General features: G+C 39.2%; 2 protein-coding genes and 1 non-coding gene across 6 annotated transcripts; 1 reads left to right on the top strand and 2 right to left on the bottom strand.

The window, feature by feature from the left end:
* Positions 1-323: 323 nt before the first annotated feature.
* Positions 324-395, bottom strand: trnac-gca (transfer RNA cysteine (anticodon GCA)). The gene has a single exon. It is a non-coding gene; the product is annotated as a tRNA-Cys (tRNA).
* An 873-nt stretch (positions 396-1268) lies between these two features.
* Positions 1269-11734, top strand: LOC127373393 (LIM and SH3 domain protein 1). Of its 2 annotated transcripts, XM_051417823.1 has the most exons (8): positions 1270-1474; positions 2819-2913; positions 4281-4365; positions 6714-6821; positions 7555-7662; positions 9917-9986; positions 10124-10212; positions 10974-11734. In XM_051417823.1, the coding sequence occupies exons 1-8, from the start codon at positions 1406-1408 to the stop codon at positions 11145-11147; spliced, it is 798 nt and encodes a 265-aa protein (XP_051273783.1). In that variant the 5' UTR covers positions 1270-1405; the 3' UTR covers positions 11148-11734. The 2 variants fall into 2 exon arrangements, with proteins under 2 accessions (XP_051273784.1, XP_051273783.1); XM_051417824.1 differs by lacking the exon at positions 6714-6821 and having other exon boundaries at positions 1269-1474.
* A 109-nt stretch (positions 11735-11843) lies between these two features.
* LOC127373392 (kelch domain-containing protein 1) lies at positions 11844-21430 on the bottom strand. 3 transcript variants are annotated; one of them, XM_051417819.1, is made up of 13 exons: positions 21099-21425; positions 20116-20186; positions 19844-19961; positions 18045-18157; positions 17627-17717; positions 17402-17500; positions 16426-16500; positions 15645-15703; positions 15430-15542; positions 14661-14733; positions 14368-14452; positions 13393-13472; positions 11844-12258 (listed from the first exon to the last, which is right to left on the bottom strand). In XM_051417819.1, exons 1-13 carry the CDS (start codon positions 21207-21209, stop codon positions 12123-12125), a joined length of 1224 nt encoding a protein of 407 aa, XP_051273779.1. In that variant the 5' UTR covers positions 21210-21425; the 3' UTR covers positions 11844-12122. The 3 variants fall into 3 exon arrangements, with proteins under 3 accessions (XP_051273779.1, XP_051273780.1, XP_051273781.1); XM_051417820.1 differs by having other exon boundaries at positions 21108-21423; XM_051417821.1 differs by having other exon boundaries at positions 12118-12258; positions 13298-13472; positions 21099-21430.
* Positions 21431-21782: the final 352 nt, after the last annotated feature.

Below are 21782 nucleotides of genomic sequence, written 5' to 3'. Positions count from 1 at the left end.
CAACATTTCAAAGTGTGGAGGTGGAACATACCATTCTAAAGAGGAGGGTGGAATAGTCCAAGTGACAGCATTAATAATAACATATTTTGAAGGCGTGGTAAAGCAATAATTGAATGCTTGGAGATAATTAAAAGTGAGTCAAACACAAGGACACATTTTCCAGGTCTGACTTAGGTCTCGAGACGCAAAGATGGTTTCCAACGGGTTGTGCGTTATCCGTTAAATGGCAAATAATAATAATAATAATAATAACGGTGAATGTTTGCTGTGTTCGCTTCCCATTTACCGTATGTTGGTAAATAAAATGAGGCAGTACGAAAAAGAGGGGGCACCCGGATTTGAACCGGGGACCTCTTGATCTGCAGTCAAATGCTCTACCACTGAGCTATACCCCCGATGACAACCACTGGGGTAAGCGCTACGTATTTAACCATTTACAAAGAATGTGTTACCTCAGTTGTCAGTTGTACGTCCATCGACATATACATATATTATATATGTGTACGTGTGAGCACAGTAAACTACGGTTCAAACGATATGTAGCACTTTGCTGTCGTTCACAGTGGAAAAACAAGATGGCTTATGCGGTTGTAATTACTGCGCTTCCCCGGCAGAGGGCGCCAAAACACACGAACTTTAACTCACCCATCGCTCCTGTGGTCATCAAATGTTTTAACTCATTCAGTCTGTTTCCGCCTTAACTGTTATAGTTAATGTGTGTGTGTCTATAACGTCAGTCCTTACTGTGTTTTAGACGGTATTACATTATAATATGGTATCGTGTTTGTCTAATATTCAATGTAAGTTGCTGCTCCTTTTAAGGTTGTTACGGATTCCCGTCGCCGCTTAATGCATTTGATGCCTTCAGGTACGCCGCAGAAAGCTGTTATTCACATTTCTTAAGTGGGATGTGTAAATGTGCAGTGAGGAGCAACAGTTGTTTTTTGTAGATGTTATAAATTCACACGCTTTATCTTGAGTTATAAACATTTAAATATATCAAAATTATATCAACATAGATTTTATTAAAATAAAATTCCGTGTCATTTTGAGTATTTAAAGAAGGTGATAGCACAGAGATCTACCTGTGATACCGCTTCTAATGCTAAGCCCTTTCAATTGGACAATCTGCACGCTATTTTGACTGGTAAGTTATTATTACCGACACACAACAAGTGAAACTTCCCATGTCCGACTGTCAGTGAAAGCACCATAAAGGCTTCGTGTCTCACGCCCTGACTCCTCCTCGCCTTAAGGTCGTGTCCGTATATTAATTGAAATGCCTGCAGGCGAAGAGGAGGACGGCTCGTTTCCCAGCTGCTCATCACTGCCTGTACTTCACCTCTGGACTCTTTAACTGGATCAGTGAGGGTTTGTCTGTGGTGTGAGGAATCACTGCGCCATCATGAATCCGCCCTGTGGAAGATGCAATAAACCAGTTTATCCCACAGAAAAAATTAATTGCCTTGATAAGGTAAGGTGACACAAGTTTAACCCCATTCACTATGACTATAATCATTTTTATGATCCACATTTCTATTCTATTTTGATTATTTTTGTGTCCTGTGTTGTTGATTAAAGGAGGTAAAACCATTTGACTGTAATTGATTCAGCTAAAAATAATAAATTAATTGGTTAAAAATTTAATTTTTCCTCCAATATGATGTTTATTTTCGTGTAATTATTTTGTAAGACTAGTTGTTATTGTTATAATATCTAAAATGTTGCACTTTGCTCTGTGATACTTTACCCCTATATGGAATTATCACAATCAACACACATGCAGAGCACACACATTGAACCAGTGTTGGGCAGTTTATATTACAGTAATAATAACAATTACTGTCCCCAGTAACATTTCAATAATAATAATACAAATATACATACATATAATATACATATAATAATACAAAAAATAATTAGTTACAACCGTAGTTTTGTTGTCACCCCCCTATTTGAAATCCAACAATCAAATCACATCCCTGGATTAATTTTTTAATCATGGAGGAAGAAAGGACACAATTATAAACTTTGTGGGAAAAGTAATATAACTAGTAGTGTAACTACTGTTAGCAGGGAGTAATAAGTCAAGTAATAATATTAGTTTAGAAAGTAGTAATGAGCAATGAATTAACACACTGCATTTAGTATACATGTACAGCAGTGTACATTACATACACACATATATGTAGAGAGAAAAAACCCATATTTGAAAGTGAGGAGGAGAAGAACCACATCCGGTAGTTAAACACTGACCACAAACCTCTAAATGTTAAACAGGTCAGAGCACATAGACACTGTGTGGTAGTGTGTCCCTTATTCTCTGTAACAGCTTGTTACTCTGATGATGTGACTATATCAGTGATAACATGTAAGGAGTAAACTATGCACACTCAGGTGCACAAGGTAACAGAGAGGGTAAACTCTTTTATTTTGTGGCACTAAGATGTTTCCTTCAGGTGATCATACCTTTTGGGAACATTAAATAAATGATGTAAACAGGCTATTCGGGGAGTTGGAGTACTGCAAACTATAAATCAGTCCATACAACATATTAATGTGGGAATATATCTCTTATTGGCAGAGACGGGAAACAGAGAAGCAGCTGTGTTCTCACTAAAGGAATTTTCCCACTCTGTCACTGCAAGTTAAACTGAAGTCTTTATGGGGTTTTTTTAGCTGACACCAACTAAGAATTCAGAAGTAGTTTCACAAATTAGCACAGACCACGAAGCCATGTTCATTTCAATGGATAGAACTTCATTTAGTTCAAGTGCTGACCTTAATGTTTGACTTTTTGCTCTCTTCCCCTTTGTAGTATTGGCACAAAGGCTGTTTCAGCTGCGAGGTATGTAAGATGGCCCTGAGCATGACGACCTACAAAGGCTTTGAGAAGAAACCTTACTGCAGTATGTGAGTGTTTACCGCACACTGATCATCCTGATGGGTAAAATGTTCAGACTAGACAAGGACATGAGTTTGGTGACGTATGGTTCAATGTTTTGCAAAGGAAAAAATGTTTGGTCAAACATTTCATTATAAAACTGTGACCCAAAGTTACAATATGTAGTATTTCCATTACATCTTTTATTTGTCCTTTTTAGTGAAAGTATAACTGCACGTAAGCAGTAAAAGTTTTGTGGTCGTTTCATCACAAACAAATCCTGTCACGACACTAGCAGACATTTATTTCCGCAGTGGCTGAGACACGCAGATGGGCAGTGGAAGCTGCAGTGTGTAAAGGTGATGGAAAAGGGAAGCGTGAACTGACTCATGTGATCCCAACAATTCCTCAGTGAAACCTGAGATGAGAGAAAATACCTCAGTCCTGACAAACATTTACACATTTAGGACTTTACTACTGCACAAAAGGGCTGCCTCTTTAACATTAATTTGTCTTTACGCTCATTTATTCATGGTTTAGTCATATTTCATTCTCCATATGGTAATAATGGACACACAAACAAATCAATCTGAAGAAAACCATAATTTATTTAACATTTAATGGGATTTGTAAATAAAATTAAATGAAAATATTGTGATTCATGTGGTTAAAATGTTTTGCCTTCATTTGTTGATTTTACATGCTTTATCTTTCTGAGAAAATATGATTAGATCAACAAAATGTTATCAATGTTTTGATTGTGTTTAGCATTCAAAATGTTATTAGTACAGCGGCCAACTTGAATATTGTAAAAAAAAAAAGTCCAAAAAGTAAATTTACCCTGGAATAAAATCCGTTCACGTAGTTCAACATCACCTTTATGTGTTCTCACAACCAAAATCTTCAAAAAATACAGCCACAATTTTACTTTTAAGAGGGATAAGAATCCTTATTTAATGATATTTAAATAAAATAAAGCATTATCAGTATTCAGTCATGAGCGATTATTCTTTACACTTGTGTTATATACTTTACTATATAAAGTATATAAGATATATTACTATATATATTGTAATTTAATGCTCATATTTTAACATTCTTATTATCATTTATTTTTCTTATGATGTTTTTGTTCAGCAACTTGAACAACTGTAAGGCAACCAAGTTCCCCCCCGGGATCAATAAAGTATTTCTGATTTCTGATAATGCCTCTAGTGGTAAGAATAGTGATACTTGATCAAGGAGATGTTTCCTTCCAACATGAAACAGAAAACATTTATTGGTAAAGTCATAATAATGAGTATATTTTCACCTATAAGATCAGACATGGCATCTCAGAAATATAAACCAGGGTTAAAGTTAAAGTGATTTTTGTTATTCTCCTCTTTTCTTTCAGGCATTACCCCAAAACCTCCTTCACCATAGTGACCGACACCCCCGAGAATCTGCGTCTCAAACAACAGAGCATGCTCAACAGTCAGGTAAGACACCCACGGGTCCCTCGCCTCTGTCTCTGCTATCACTCCTGCTCGGTCTCTGTTGTCTATCACCGGCAGAGATACTCGCCCTAATCTCGTTGCGTCATCAAGACTCAGCGTGTCTTTCACTCTCTATCTGTCTCCTTCACTCAGCTCTCTGTCTGTCTCACACCAGAAGAAGAGGACGCTCCTCTCGGGACAATTGGATTTCTTTGATTGAATCAAATGAACCCTTTGACCTAAAATAAGTGCACGCTAGCTTGACTTTGATGCAAAGATTTGAGACTGAACTCCAACCATATCTGAGCTTTAGAAAGTAAATGTTAATGTTTAACCCCCCCTGAGTGTCCATAAGATCATAAATTGGACAGTAGTTTTAAAAATCTCTCTGCCTTTCGGTCTCTCATGTGGCACCGGCTCAACTCAGCCTCCCTCACTGCCTTCACTGTTCTTAATCTCTCTAATCTAATCACACTCTTCAAGCCAGTAATTTAACCTGATCAAAGGGATAAGTCGTCCAAGTCACGCAAAATTAAAGAGATCCCTTTACAGTTTTAATTTTGCTTCAGGGATTGTCTCGTCACTCAACATTTTTTTTGGTCTGGAATAGAAACACTTCCTAAAACTCATCATCATCATGCTTTTAATGCTGTATGTTTGGTGAAGTACAGTACAGCACTCTGTTGACCGCAGTAGAAGTAAATTTAGACATAGCTAGGCTTGCTGTTTCCCCTTGTTTCCACTCATTTGCTAATTTACTAGCCTAGCTTTATGCATGAAGACAAATAGCTCAATACCTGAAACAAACACGGCTAGAGACCACTGGAGCCGAGCGAGAAACAGGGGCGCAGCCAGACGATGTGCCCAAACCTAGGGGGTCTGGGGGCATGGCTATACAAACTATAAGCCAGCTGACTTAATAGAAAACATAAAACATCTGTACATCATTTGGGAAAAAATACAATAGTTATCCAGGAACAAAATAGTAGAGACTACATCCTATTTTGTAACCGTAACAAATTTTGAGGATGACTACATCAACTACATCACTCCTGCAAGCTAATAAGAGGCAACAATTGTCTAAAGTAATTCTGAAGTAACATGGAAAAAATATAACTGTATTTTTCAAACTCAACATCTGTTTGAGATTAAAAGCTCTCTCGCATTTCTGTGGACAGAATCCTTTCATATGTTAACAGGGCTTTTATTGTACTGTATTTATCAAACGCAAACTCAGTATGGAAAGAGAGGGCTGGCAGAAGCGCTCTCTGTGTGGTCACCTCAGGCGTGGGACCTGCAGCGCTTCAGCGAGGCAGCCATCACGCACTGCTCATGCATCCTGTGTGGACGAACCATCGAAAGAGCGGGGGTTGGGGTTATTCGGTTATAATTTGGTTAGACAGATCAATTAACGCGCAGCTTCTTGTGAATTGTTCACCGTGAATTTGTGTCAACATGCAACAAGGCAACAAACCACACATGCTCAATATTAGCAAAATCGTTTGAAGGGAAACACAGACGTGACACATCTACCCATCCAGCAACCACAGAGCGCTTCAGCTATAGCGCTATAGGAAACTATAGCGACATCAAACTCTTTGCTAATGTGACTTACTACATACTTAATACTCTTAAACTAGACTAGATATCTGAAACATGCACCTGATGTAACCACACAGACTATAAGAGAGTGGTTCCATTTTTTGGTTAAAACCCTTTTTAAACTATCATGTAACATAACTGTGTTATTGTGCTACATGACTGTTGTGATAACAACATGATCGAATTTACAACTTAAGCTGTTTCCTCCTCTCCGTCCTTTCCTCTCGTCTCCTGCAACCAACTCAGTTCATTGTTTATAACCATAAAAGTCTCGGCAGTCAAGCTCTCTTACTGAGACTACATATTCCTCATAGCAAGAACATGACTCACTTGTGTGTGTGTGTGTGTGTGTGTGTGTGTGTGTGTGTGTGTGTGTGTGTGTGTGTGTGTGTGAGTGTTTGTGTGTGCAATGTGTGGGGATCTCAGATTTACTTTCAAGTAAACATTTTGGGCTTTGTTTAATGCTCCAAGTGTTTCCCCTTAGCCTAAACTTACAAGGAAATTTGGCAAATAGCCGTTTAAAGCGCAGCATGTGTGTGTTTATGTATATTTGTGAATCACATTTAGTAAAAGTCATCGTGCAACCTCATAAAATCTTATTTTATTTTTTTATTTTTTATTTTTTGTTGTCATTTTGAAGAATACAACCCCTCTTTGGGCTGAGAAGTTAACCTCGGGGGATCTTTCTAAACCCTTCTGTCTAATTTCAAAGAGAGTTTCTTAAATTCTGGTGAATTACAAACTTACAGGCGCTCTATAAGGAGGACTTTGAAAAGAACAAGGGGAAAGGTTTCAGCGTGGTGGCCGACACTCCCGAGATGCAGAGAGTGAAGAAGACACAAGACCAGATCAGTCACGTACGTCCGGTTCGCCTCAAAAAACGCCGAACATGGAATAATCTGTTAACACTAAATCTTAACTTCAGTCCTTCTCTCGTTACGTCTGTAGTCGTTGATTGACCTTTTCCTTCGTTTTTAGAGTTTCGATGTGACGTGTTTCCAACCTCTAACTGTGTATGTGTGTATGTTATTATGTGTCTGCATGTCTGCATGCACTTTTATACAAATCTGTCCCTTAACATGTAAACATACTTAGAAAATCAGTCCTACTTGGTTTTAATCTGCAATGCTGCATTCAGGTTATGTTGGATTTATCGTTGCTGACTGACAGCTTTCAGTTTTTGCTCTAAATGATGTTTCTTTTTCGGATTTAATCTGTTTTTGTTTGGTTTGTTTTTGTGAGATACCGCAGAGTTGGACCTCTTCATGCCTACTATGTACCATGTAAATAGCATTTTTGTAACAGCAAGATGTCATTCAACCGATACAAATACACCATGAATGCAGCTTATTCCTCCATAAAACTGTGCATGAACATAACAAAATATAACAAATCTAAACAGTTTCACCCCAATTGTGTCACTGAACATATTTCTTAGCAAAGGAATCATTCGATATTATGGGAAATACGCTTGTTTGCTTTCTTGCTGAGTTGAGGCGAATAAGCGTGTTTCCCAAAATATCGAACTATTCCTCTAAAGTAAGTTTGATGTTTTTTTGACGATGGAATTAACTGTATTTCACATTTCAGGCTCTTTACAAGGAGGACTTTGAAAAGAACAAGGGGAAAGGTTTCAGCGTGGTGGTCGACACTCCAGAGATGCAGAGAGTGAAGAAGACACAAGACCAGATCAGTAATGTAAGTGCTGCATCTTAAAGGGTTGGTTCAAACAAATTACAAAACAACATATCGTCTCTCTTCTAGTGATATCTAGTCATTCCAGGGAGTCCGCCATGTTGAACCGCCAAGTTTCTACAGTAGCCCAGAACAGACAAACCAAATTCTGGCTGGAAATAGGGCCTTTTATATAGCGCCTATATTTCAGTGTTTAGTCTCATTTCTGTGAAAAAAGCATATTAAATTATTATTTAAGATTTAAACTTTGAAGACCTGAACACAAACTATATTCACAGAGACTTTACTCTTTAATTAAAAGTCTTGTCTCGCATTAGAAAAGTACTACTGTATTTAAAACCAAAGAGCTAATAAAACAATGAGAAGAAAACACTGAATTTGTCAAAAAATAAGCCTATTAAGTATGTAAGAGTGTTAAAAAATATAAAAATACATCATACATTCAGATAATTGAATAAGAAGTTCTAAAAAATATCAGTGAAACTCATCTCTGATGCAATATTCACAGGAAATAATCTGCTTAAAATTCATCCATAATGCTTGTTTTCCACAAACTTCCTGCAGGTATTGTGTTTATTGTACAGCGTATTAGTTGCTCTGTACCGTAATACATATATCCAGAAAATATGTGACTTAGTCAGTTTACTCAATGATAGAAAAGGCTGGGAACCACTGCTTTAATCAGCTGTACATGTAGATGAAAATCGTAGACTGCGATTCAGATGCCTAAAACCAGGTTAATTAATACACAGAACTCAACATAAACTGATTTATTAACTTTATTTTAGTATAAAAAATGTCTTTAACTTTAATCCTTAGTCTAACTCTACAGTGAAACATCTGGTAGATCTCACAGCAATACCAGTTTAACCGTTCCACAAATTACGGAGTGTTTCTTTCCCCCACAAAGGACAAAAAAACAAGCGTAACACGGCCAGATGCACGCAAGCAAGTTGAGCCGTTTGCCTGAGACACAGCAGGGAGACATCATGGTCCAATTGCGGGAGCCATTTGAGAGCAGGATGGTAGATTTGTGGACTGGTTCAGTTCAGCAGTGAAGGATGTCAGAGTGCAGCCCTGCAGAGACACACAGGCACATTTCAGACATTTCTCCCCGTCCACTGAGGAGCAGCTGCCCTACATGGTCAAAGTCTCTCAGCTGTGGAAACAAAGTGCTCTCTGCACACACACACACACACACACACACACACACACACACACTGGTAGACACACATACCACACAGAAAAACACACACACTAACTTTCTCTTTTTTTCTCAGCAGCGGTTGCATGAAGGAATGACGGGTGATAAGCTGCATGTCAAAAGAGCAAAATCTAGTAACCACTTTTTCCACTGGTTTTTCTCTTTCTCTCTTTTTTTCATTCTTTCTTTCTTCCTTCTTTTATTTTTTTCGTTTTGTCTTTTTTAAGTCCCTCACACTCCTCCAGTCTATTTCCCATCATATCTTCTCTTCCTGTTTGTTCCTCCTGAGGTCTGTTGAGGACACAGGGGGCCGCTCCTTCTTCTCCTTATTCAACATCCAGTTTCTTCTTCCAGATGCTGAATGCTCGACCTGCGTTTGATTAATTTTACAGAGGTTCACAGAGATCATCCTCTCTGTCTCTGTGTGCTCTGTTGGGTTCACTGCATCTTCAGAGAAATGTTGAACAGTGTAATGAATGTCGGTCTTAAGTGGAGACTTCCGAGCACAACGCAAATCTATTTAGAGAACCTCTGAACCATCACTTGTGTAAAGTTATAGTGTTGCTGTCAGAGTTTTCCATAGTTTAACCATGAGTAGACAAAGCCATCAAAGCCTGTGTTCAAGGAAAACATGTTTGTGAAGAGCATGAAAATACTAAAACAGTAACAGTGTAGGAAACATTTCTAAGCAAAAATCTTCACATTCAATATCAGAGAGCCCAAGGAGTGAAAGAATACGTACATTTTTAAATAGAATGAACAATAAAGTCATAAGTTTTTAAAGAAACTTAATTTAAATCTGAGAGGTTTACAATCAAACTGATGTAAAAAGCAAAAATGAAACAAACCAAATCTGAAAACTTAAAACAGACACGTGGTTCTTTGTTTGAAGTCTTTGGCTGTTTGACGGTTGGAGTTTTTTTTTTTTTTTTTTGTCCAACGGTTGCCAGCAGAGGTAACCCCCCTCATCATCTCTCAGCACCTCCTAAAATGGTGAGCTGCTTCAAACAGAGCTTGATTAACGTGTGCGTGTGTGTGTGTGTGCGTGTGCAGATAAAGTACCATGAAGAATTTGAGAAGAGCAGGATTCGAAGTGATGCACCTCCTCCTGAAAATAGACAAGGTAACGAAGCACATTTTAGAAATACTGTACTTCTCTAAATAACCAAACCTAACTGTATATGTTTGTATTAACTGTGTGTGTGTGTGTGTGTGTGTGTGTGTGTGTGTGTGTGTGTGTGTGTGTGTGTGTGTGTGTAGAAGATGAAATGCAACCACCCAACCCTCCGAGATTCAGTCAGCCTGTTGGACAAATGCGTCCTGCTGCTGTAGCACCATCTGGTGGAGGGGTAAGGCTAATACACAACAATACACTGTACGACCAGAAGTATGTGCATATTCATGGAGTGGCAGAAATACATGTCGATTTAATCACAGTCACATATGTCGATATATTACATTATATTATTGAGACTCATTTGTAAAGCATTGAATAGAAATATCTAATGGTAGAAATCAATACATTCTTTTATTTACTTTATATTTAATCACTTGGCCATAACAGAGGTTTTTATTTTTTATTTTTTTTAAACAATCTCAATTAATGTGTTAAATTAATTAAAACTCGGGTGGCCAGGCATTTTTTTAGGGGTGACTGCTGCCACCAGATGCTACCCATCTAGCGCCACCTGTGGACACCTGAAACATTACACTGATGTGTGATATTTGAGCATCTCCCTCTAAAACAATGGCCGTTAATGTTCAGCTTAACAGCTGTGTTTAAATTAATTCAGTGTTGGATGGGGTTGAGGTCAAGTTCTTTCACACCAAACTGGAAAAACCATTTCTTTATGGACCTGTCTTTGTGCATTGTCAGGTTGAAACAGTAAACGGACAAACACAAACTGTTGACACAAAGTTGTGTGAATGTATTTATGTTATGAGGTATGAGTTTCTGCCAGTTTGTGCAGAATGTGTTGCATGAGTATGTTATGGCTCACTCATTAGGGAAACTGAATGGAAATCTGTTTGGATCATGTATAGTCTTTATTTGTCAGTGCATGTGTGTGTGCGAGTGCCTCTATTCATTTCCTGTGTGTTTGATTCACAGAAACGTTACCAGGCCATGTACAGCTACGCGGCAGCAGAAGCAGATGAAGTTTCTCTCCAGGAGGGCGATCTGATCTTAGACGTGGAGCAGATAGACGACGGATGGGTGTTTGGATGCAACCAGCGCACTGGGCAGCGGGGTTTGCTGCCGGCTAACTACGTCCGACCCGTGTGAAACACACACGCCTGTCCGACACACACCAACAACCATCAGGCTTATTTTCATGCAAATGAAAAAATTGCTATTTAAACAAAAAAAAAAAAAAAAAAAAACTGACTGGTTTTGCATTGCCTTTATTGTCAGAAATATGATTTTAAAATATGAGTAAAGGAGAGATACTGGTGATGGGTTCTTGAAGATTTGTGAGCCTTTGTGTCGTCAAAATGATGCTAAAGGTTAAAGTGAAATTATATTTTGTCTGTAACAGAAGCCAACGAAAGAGGAAGTAAGAGAGGAAAGCAGAGGGAATAATATTAAATAAACGTTACTACTACTACAGTTTACTACAATACTTCATACGTGTAATTTCTAATCTCTCTCGGGTAACATTTACCTTTTTATGTACATGCAATTAAGTGTAGCCCTGACAGAAACAGATGCATTCAAAAACTGAAATGTTCTGCAGTTGAACTAATGACTTAATGAGTTAACATGTCATAAAACCCATTCAACGCTTGTTTGATATTATATCAGGAAAGAGAAAAGCATAAAATGTATTTAGTCATGTAAGCTGATTTGATTAAAAAAAGTGGAATATTTAACTGCGTGTTTTTTTAAAAGACTAAAGATGATAATTTTGCTTCATTCATGCTTATGACTGCATATGCCTTCTACTGCATTGTTAATTCAGGAAATGATAATAAACATCAGTAATATACAACATATCAATACCTTTATTCAAAAACAGATTGCACATCATCAAATCACTATATGGAGTAAAATTTGACATAATCTAAACTGAATTGTTTAAAATAAGGCAAAAAATACTTAATTTACACATTAGGTTTCTTAAGTTAAAAACAATGCAACTTTAGCACCATGTTCTTTTTAAATCATTTAAACACAAATACAGACATTCCTGACACAAAGAATGAAAACATTTTTTGTAATAACTGACTGGCTCAGAATATTGTCACTAAAAACACCTCTTCAAGCTGTGAGAACAGGCGTGGCAGAGGAGAAAAAGGCAACTCGCTTCTCGATTTTGCTACGTAGCTTTGATGGGAGCCAGTTCAGCTGCTTCCCAAACAGCTCCGGGTTTCTTCCTATGAAGTCCTCACACAATCTAGAGAGCAAAGAAGGAGATCAGAATCAGAAATACTAAAACTATAGAAGTACATTTAAAATAAAATAAAAATAGCTGTGCTGCAGACTCCTTTTTTCCTGAAGCTGAATGTAATCTTTACTAGCTTCCTGTTACTTGTGGCAGATCATGTCCACACTTCTACCATTCTGGGAACAATTACTTTCTAATGACTGGTTCAGCTCATCAGATATGCATCTGATCTAAAAAAAACCACTTAACTTTATTGATAAGAAAATAAACTGTGTAAAAAGTGTTCTGAAGTTCAAAAGAACACAAAGCTACCATTTTCATCTCAATTGAGTCATTTTCATATAAACATGCCTATACCCAATAATGTAAAGCTCATTAGAATAACACCATGTCCTCTGTTGTGGGACTGTAAATAGTTCCAAGTCTTTAAAAAGGGTCTCTGTGGACTGTGTTAAAACTGATTAATCATGTGTGAATGGAAACACTATGCAAACATGCTGCCAGTGTTCATAACGCACAGTGCTAATGTAACGCATGTGACCAACCACTAACACAACAGAAAGTACACGCACAGGGCTTCCCAGCAATGTTACACTCCACACATAACAGAATATGAATGCAGAGCTGATATAAATAATAGATAATAAAAGCCAATAGTATGCACTCTTACGGAGAAATGACCCGACTTCTCACTTTATGAGCTCAGTAAACAGTTTCCTAATAAGTTTATGGTCTCAATCTCTAGTGTCGAGTCTTCTTCCATACCGCATGATGTTCATTTAGTAAATTATGGTCCCATTAAGAGTAAAATAGACAAATAGGGTATGCTTTTGGGTGTGATTGAAAGGTCATTCTCAGCGAGTCCGTCCAGCTCAACACGACAAACTCAGATCAAATACGAAGATTCTGTTACTGCATTGCCTATTTCTCACAAACATATTTTAGTGTACCGTTTAGCTAGACTACGAGATCGCATATGGCCAGGCGAGCCACCGTCGTTTCCTGCCACGAATGAGACGAAACTGTGCAGCCAATGAGAACCGCTCACCTCGCAGTACGTCACCTCTGCTGACTCATAACACCAAACTTCAAAAGCAGTACTCCACAAACCAATGAGCGAGGGCAGGAATAGGTTCAACACACCTGAAGAGGGAGTATGGCTGGGTCTGGAAGATGAACACGTCTCTGCAGTGATCTTGTGATGGAGCCCTCAGAACAGCCACCTGATAAGAGGATTGATAATAATCACTTGAGGACGGAAGACAAGTCAAAACTGGTATTACAGCATTTTTTTGTTATGTACACTTTCATTCATCTTTTTAAGGTATTTGTTATTTAAATATTTTGTGGGCTCTGTGGGTGATAATGTCAGCAGGTCCAACACTTTACCTCTACAACTACCAGATGGATTGGCACAAACCTTTATAGAGACATTCGTGGTCCCCAGTGGATGAATCTGTATGAATTTGATGATCCTCTAATTTTTCCTCTAGCGCCACCCTGAGCCCAAGTTTAGTCAGGAATACTATTTATGCCTCATTCATCAACACTACTAATTAACAAACGTTTACGCTGAAATGCTACCAGGCTAAGATTGTGAACATGGTGAAATGCTGAACATCAGCATGTTAGCTTTTTCGTGCTGCTACCACGGCTGTACGCTCTTATTTCTGTATGATTCCCTGAGCAGATCATTTCAGTGTTTTCAGGTGGCAGCATTTGAACATATACAACGTACACATTTTCACTAATCCAGTCTTGTGACTGTGTTTAAAGACAGAAATAGTCAGACTTTGAGTCCTTAAACTACTTAAGATTTATCTATGCAACACTTATGACACTGAGCTATAATTGGTTCACACAACATATTGCACAAGTTAAAACATTACAGAAGGAATGAGGGGTTTGAAGGCATAATGCTGCAATGTTTCACTGATGTCTGCACAATCCTTAATCCAAAAAGCTTATGCTGCTCATTATGTTTTACTCACTAAGACTTTGCTGTGGAGCTAAAAATAAAGCCTTCAAATTACCAATTGAACTATTAAGAGTACAGTTAGGAGAAAAACAGCTAGGCTAAATCCTTCACAAAATTTTAAAAGATTTTCTAGCACATACCGAGTCCATGAGGATCCGCATGTTGCTGCTTCCCCCGAACACAACAACATCGTTGTCACTTCCCAGGCACGCTGTGTGACACACCCTGAGGGAGACCAACATTTGGGTGAATAAAGAAGCACTTACACACTGATTTACAATGAGCTACTACTGTTAGATGCATATAAGAACCTGCTATCAAAAAAAATAAATAAAAAAAATTTACAAATAAACAAAAAAGGAACTTTAGGATCACATTATCTCCTTTTATGTGAGCAGAAAGACAGCACTTTCATGAGCTTCAGATTAACTACCTGGGCTTGTCCTTGTGTGGGTGCGTCATCTCGGTCCACTCTTTCCTCTGAGTGTCAAACTGCCAGGCATCATCTAGCAGACAGAGGGTTAATGGCAGAATACAGATTAAACCACAGGGAGCTTCACTTTCACTCTACCAGCCGCTTGAGCAATGATGTGTTTTGTTTTTAGAGTTGCATAAAAAGTCCTTCAACCTTGTCCAACACACTTGTCCAAGGCAGATTATGATGAATTAAGGCAATTATAATATAGGAGATAAAATGTTTTTCCTGGTAGTTTCAACAATTACATTCACCAAGCACAGGCTCCTGGAATAAGAGCATTTTTTAAAGTGACTTAATATGTCTTGTTGGAAAGTAAAATAAATATTATATTATATTACATTATTGTTGTGATGCACTAATACATCATAGTAAACTCCTTGTGAAAATCTACTTGGCAGTAAACAGATTCTGATTCAAACAACTACAGAGAGACACAAAACAAGCCCAGAGACACAAAGTCACAAAAAGCTTAACCCTAACCCAAACAAAAAGGAGACACAAAATGACTACGAGACAGAAAACCACCACAAAGATACACAAAATTACATTGCTTTATTTTCTCTCGTTTGTAGTCATTCCCCCATCTGTGCCAAGGGGGCATCTGTCCCATACTCAGCCCAGGAAGCAGTGTCTTACTCATGCAGCAGAACACATACAAAGTGAAGACTTTAACTAAAAAAAAGGTAGAGGCATTAGAGGCTGACACTTTCTGTGCGAGACTTACTGAGAGTGTTTCCGTCTGTGCCGAGACCTCCGTATATGAAGAGTGTGTGATCTGATACGGGCGTCATGGTGAACATAGAGCGCCCCAGAGGCGTACAGGACTGGGAGACGTCACTGGTGGAAAGTAACACACAAGTCAGTAAATCATTGGAAATAAATTAAGAAAGGAAAAGCTACTTGAACTACTGTAATGTGTGAAAGAGAAGGATGTTTTACAATTGAGTCCAGGTCCAGGTTCCCAGGTCCAAGCAGAACATGTCCAATTCTGCTGTTTCCTGCACACATACACCGTTTTAAGTAAACACAATGTGTCTTAAGTGTTAACTCATCATTACTATACCATGAGTATGTCTGCTCAAAATGCTGCTATCCATTTACATGGACGGACACACAATATGGCCAAAAGTATGTGGACACTCGAACATTTCACCCATGTGTGAACATCTCTTTACACACCAATGGGCATTAATCTGCTACAAACAAATCCCACTCTTCTAGTTTCAGGCTTTCCACCAGTTTTTCAAGCCTGGCTGAAGGGATTTGCTCCCATTCAGCCGCAAGAGCAATAGTGAGGTCAAACACACTGATATTGGGGGAGATCTGGCACGCTCTCTGCATTCCAGTTCATCCCTAAAGTGTTGGATCGGTTTGAGGTCAGGGCTCTTTGCTTCCAAACAAAACTCCATGAAAACCCATTTCTTTATAGATCTGACTTTGTGCATGTGGGCATTGTCACGTCGCAACAGGAAAGGGATGTTGAAACAGGAAAAGACCTTCCCCAAACTGTTAGCACAAAGTTGGAAGCACACTATTGTCTGAAATATCTTGGTATGATGTTATCATTAAGATTTCGCTTTATTAGAACAGAGACGACGAAACCATTAAAAATAGCACACAACAGCATGTGGACAGGGGTGTCCACATATTTTTGGCTACAGCACAGGCAGTTTAAAATTATAATGTATATAACTTGCTCAGCAATGTCAGACCAACTCACCACGCCACCAGATATGTAACCTTTGTTCCCCACAAGGGCGCTAGAGTGGCAGCCTCTGGGCGCAGGAACCGGACCCTGAACAACAAGAGTCCAAGATCATCATTTTGTAACAATACAACTTTGTCACCACAGGGAAAGGTGTCTTGGACCCAAATGGTGCCTCCATGTAGTAATAATAGAAAAGGAACATAAACAAAACAGCACATCCTGTACCAAATCACAACCCCAAACTACATTGCACATATTACGCAACCAGAGACAATAACAACACTACTGCAGCCTCAAGCACCTTTTTTTTTTTTTTTTTTTTTTTAAAATGGTTGAGTTTGGGGAACTCTATATCGTCTGCCAGAGGGCAAAAGCTCATACTCGCCATGGAGAATACTAGATGGGTCAGACGATATTGTCTGTGCTTGCCTGAGAACAAACTGCTCATATATTGACTGGAAGGACTGTGTTCATTCCTTCCCATGGCAGTGTGAACCAGAAAACCAGGCTTGTAAGTGTTCGGTGAGATTGCCATTACATGTTGACATCGCATATAGGCTGGTAGAATAAAAATCCTCTGATACCACCCCATACACTCAGAGTCTGCGTAAAAACTATAATCTGTAAGCAAGAACATAACATGGACCTTCTAGCTAAAAGGTGTTGTCCAGGTGAACACCAAGGCATTCCTCATTGTATTTTTATTGTCTAAAAAGTAAAAACACCAAAAAAAAGGTAATATAGCACAGAAAATGTGAAAAAAAAATAATTCTCTCTCATAAATATAATAGTCAATGGTCTGTTTTCATTAGTGTATAATCACCTGAATGTAGGAATCATTACATTATGTTTTTGTTACTTGCTGCAGGTTTGCCTTCCATGGGCTGCCATGTTTCTACATCTGCAACTACACCGCTGGATGCCACTAAATCCTTCACACCGGACCCTTTAAGTAAAGTCTTGGGACATGAAATCATGTTCTACTCACCTGAGTCTCTGGCATGCTCCACGTAGCAGTGTGTGTGTCAAAAACATTGACTTCATTGTTCCAGCCCCAGCACCTGAATAAGGCATTTCCAATTGTTGTCTAAAAGACAGATCGGAAAATGTTCTTTGGTTAGTTTTCCCTCTGGTGAGTGAATGTATGTATATATGTGTTAAATGTATTTTTGTCTCATTAGATATGCAGCTGCTGTTGTGATGGATTACTTACCCAGGACATCTCTTCCACGACAAAGCTTGCCGACGATGTGTTTCGTACCTCCCCCATTGTCTTACATCCATATCCACCAAAGTAGATCAATCTGCAGCAAGAAGAAAAGGAAATACTGAGTTCTTCACAACATTGATTCACATGTGAAACTACAGACAACTGGAAGTATTTTTGTAATAAATCTAAAGAAATTAAATTAATTGTAGAAGAATCATAATAAGAATCAATATTCCTCAACTAAATTCCAACTTTTCCTCCTGTAGAGCTGTTAATGTATATTTAAAACGCAAGATTAACACTGAAAACAGCTGCTGGAAGGCTCAGTTTGAGCTCATTTTCAGCCGTACATATGCGCTGGTCCAGCTACTCTCAATGGACAGTTTGGGTCCTGTGGTGTGACTCCCCAGGCTGGACTGACCTGTCTCCGTGAACCCAGCAGGAGTGTTTGTTTCGTGGTGATGGTGTCGTTCCCACAGTGTCGGTCACCCTCTGCCATGAGTAGTGCTGCTCTGTAAGGTCAACGCTGAACATCTAGAAACAGGAGAGTCAAATATATATGAGATCAATCATTGAAGGAGACTTTAAAAAGCACTGCAGGCCAGAGCAGATTTCCTATGAAAGCTCAACCAGGACAGACCGCACTGATAACGGAAGATTCATATGCACATTTCGTCTTTAAAGCCATTCTTGGCTACCTCTATAAAATGCTTCTGCCTCTTCCAGACCCAATAATCAAGTTGGACAATCTCCACTGTCTGGTATGAGCTTGGCATAACTGCATTTTTAAAATAGTACACACCCTGGGCTTGGAAAACATGCGTTGGGTACATATGATGGCATGTGCAATTGTTAACCAATGCTAAGGATTAATGATACAGGGCAAACCGGTTCGTATAAGATTCCAGGGTGTGTGGTGGTATGAATGTAAATGAAAGGGAGCAAACTTGAGTTTAGAGCAGTGGCTAATGATATGTCATTTTCTTTTTGTCTACCGTTTTGTCTTTTTAAGTTACTTTTTCTATGTCCTCAATGTATCCACTTTGAATTGCTATCTGCCTTAAATAGCCACTGTGTGTGCTTCCACTCAGAATATCTTGTTATTGCCTTATGTAAACAGGGACGTGTGGACGTTGTGACGTGCAGATGTTTAGAAACAACTCTTGCTTATCACATTACAACCGGTTTCTGTGCACATACCCGTCTGACAGTGCGTTGCTTTACTTTGTGTCCGTCTCGCCAAAATCAAATTAGAACATGTTCTAGATGTCAGATTTTTTTTTTCCCTTCATACAATACCTGCCAGGAAGACAGAAGACAGGAAGGCCCTGAGCAAGTCCCACTTTGGGCCTCTCGTATTAGTTACATTTTGCCCAGTACTGCACAAACCTAAAGAAGCTACAGGCAAAAACGTATTGTTCACTCCTAATAAAGTCACAGTAAAGTCATTTCAGTGTGTGGTGGTTCCTTTTGATCTAAGATGTTCCTGCAGCCTACCAGCACCTGACTGCTACTGGCTGTGCATGGGGAGTTTTGTTTCCTAGGTTTGACATAGTGTTCATCCTGCAGCAGAAGCAGTATGGACGCCTTTAGCTGCATTTTCACCCAAGGTACCAGGAACTTTAAGCCCCAGGATCCTCCACAGAGGTCTAAAGACCCATGAATATTAGGCAAATTAGTCTGTGGATGTATAGAAAAGAGACTGTTGTTTTTACATTGCAATTGGACTTCGTCACCAGGCCATCTGCTGTATGCCTTCTATTGTAACTTCTCCTGATGGGTCGAAGCACAATGAACAAACAAAAAAACTAGTTTGTGGCTGAAATAAAATGCTGCGAGTTCTTTTGGTAGATACTACCCCTCAAGACTTTTTAAAAATAATTTTTAAAAAAAAGGTCCCCGAAACTTAATTTAGACCCTGGTCCCTGCGGTGGAAACACACCTAGTTCCTCCAAAAGGTTCCTGGTCCCTGGGGAAAGTTGTTGCGGTGGAAACAGGTTTTCAGGGCTTCAGAAAAGCCGCAAGGACAGAAGGTTTTGTTGTTAAACGACCCTCTGGCTCTTTTAAAGAATGGTGGGTATTTATCTTGCAGGAAAAACAATACTGAGCTCGGAGACTGAAACGCGATGCTAATCAAAGACCGGCACAAACCGGCTCCAAGACGAAGCCAGCTGCTTTCACAAACAAGGGCTCAACTTGTGGTCGTCTACGACAGCTCACCTGGTTTGTGTATCCAAGGGAGTCGCAACCTGCAAAGATGTAGAGTGCGCCGTTAACATGAGAGCCACAGAAGCCTGATAAGTCTGGGGGTTTGTCTCCAGTGATCTCCCGCCACTCCCTGTCACAAAAGAAAAAAAAAATTCTTCATCAAGTTGTATGCCATATTTAAAAGAACCAACTTAAATCAAACAAACACGCTCTAGGCCGACGTCCATAACTTTAAATGTCATGATGACACAGTGTCGATAAACAGCCGCCTTTCTATATCTTACCACGTCCCGCTGTCTAAATCACAGAGCCATATCTCATCACTGGGCAACATGACGTCCTCTCCAGCAACAACCTGGGGAGGAGGAAAGAGATAAAGTCATGTTTGAAAACACAGTGTACTTGTACTCTTATCAGCTGAATAACCCCCCCCCAAAAAAAAAAAAAAAAAGATGCAGAGATTTGAGGTTTAAAGCTGTGGCTGTGCTGACCACAAACATTAAAACCTGGTTTTATGTGACATTTTCTCATCCAGTACAAACTGAACATCTGTAGCCACAGCAACAACCAGGATGCAACGAGATACGGCTTCAGAAATGTTTCCATGTTCAAACATGTTCACGTCTCTCACAGGGAAGAATCCTGTTGCTATCAAGTTGTTTTTGAGTGTATTTCTGCATTTTTTCTATATGCAAATATCCTCTTAGTTACCTGTTTATTGGGTAAACCTAATACAAGCTACCACAGCCCTGCAATAAATCTTTATTAACGTTATAACCTTTATGATGGTTATAGTGCTCTGGTTTTTAATTTACACCACATTACAGAGGCATTTATTGAACTTTAGGGTCCCTTTGAGGGCTGTTGTTACTGGGGAATTGTGTTGAGATGTCTCAAATATTTGTCCACCTCACTTAAATTAATAAAGTTGGATAATATATTAGAAACACCTCTCAATATGATGCAATTAAACACCACAAAACACAGCCTCAAAAATGATAAAAGAAAATAAAAATTCTCTAAAAGTTTCAATAAAAACAAACTTTAATCACCTCCATGAAGGTAGGATGTACTGCAGGCGTGCTGTAGTGGTCTTTATTTAAAATTAAATTAAATTAAATTAATTTCAGCTTGAAAAACAACATACTGGAGTGACTGGAGGACGCATGAAGTTCCCAGAGGAGAAACAGGGACACTTTAATCGGCTTGTTTATGTCGCTCCTCGCAGATATACCTGCACAGGTAGGCCTATAAATCACACACCGACCTTGCTCACCTGGTAACCTCCCCACACATACAGTGTGTTGTTGTCAATGAACGCCGTGTGGCTGCTCCTCTCCAGCCGGCTCTCCGGGGCGGTTCTCTCAGCAGCATCCATCCCAGAAACTGTCCGACTCTCTCGCCTGTTGAGCCGCGAACTCAGCACTCAAATAAAAACAACTAAAAAAAAAAAAAATGGTTTCCAGAGTGGGGAATGCGAACGGGAATGCGGTGCCGGGTGAGGGTGCAGAGACCTGATCTGCTGCTCCGGCTGAAGAGACTGGATTGGAAGGCTTTGCGGAACGTGTTTTACAGGCTTGCTGTCCTGGCTTTACTCCTCCCATCAGCTGTTGTTATGTACGCTTACTTCCACGGTGCACCCATTTAACACCTTGAGGGTTGAAGCAAATCTTCGCAATATTATATAGGCGTATGTAAGTGCGTGCATTTACAAGAACTGAGCCCTTATTTACTCTCTGGATAGGACACATAGACCTTGATTGGTTCATTCAGGTTTTTGTGCTTTTAGTTTACACATAAGTTCTGCAGTTTACATCTAATGAAGTGAAATGTATTGAGGTTAATAAGCTCAAAATGAACTGTAATGTTAAAGAGGGACCCTTCTGACTCATCAAACACAGGTGTAACTAATTCAATTAATAGTGAGCCCACAACATTTCTGTGTGGAACC

This window comes from Dicentrarchus labrax, unplaced genomic scaffold (genome assembly GCF_905237075.1).
Source record: "Dicentrarchus labrax unplaced genomic scaffold, dlabrax2021, whole genome shotgun sequence".
NCBI lineage: Eukaryota > Metazoa > Chordata > Actinopteri > Moronidae > Dicentrarchus > Dicentrarchus labrax.
Note: the sequence above shows the minus strand (reverse complement) of the source record. Positions and strands in the feature narration are given on the sequence as shown.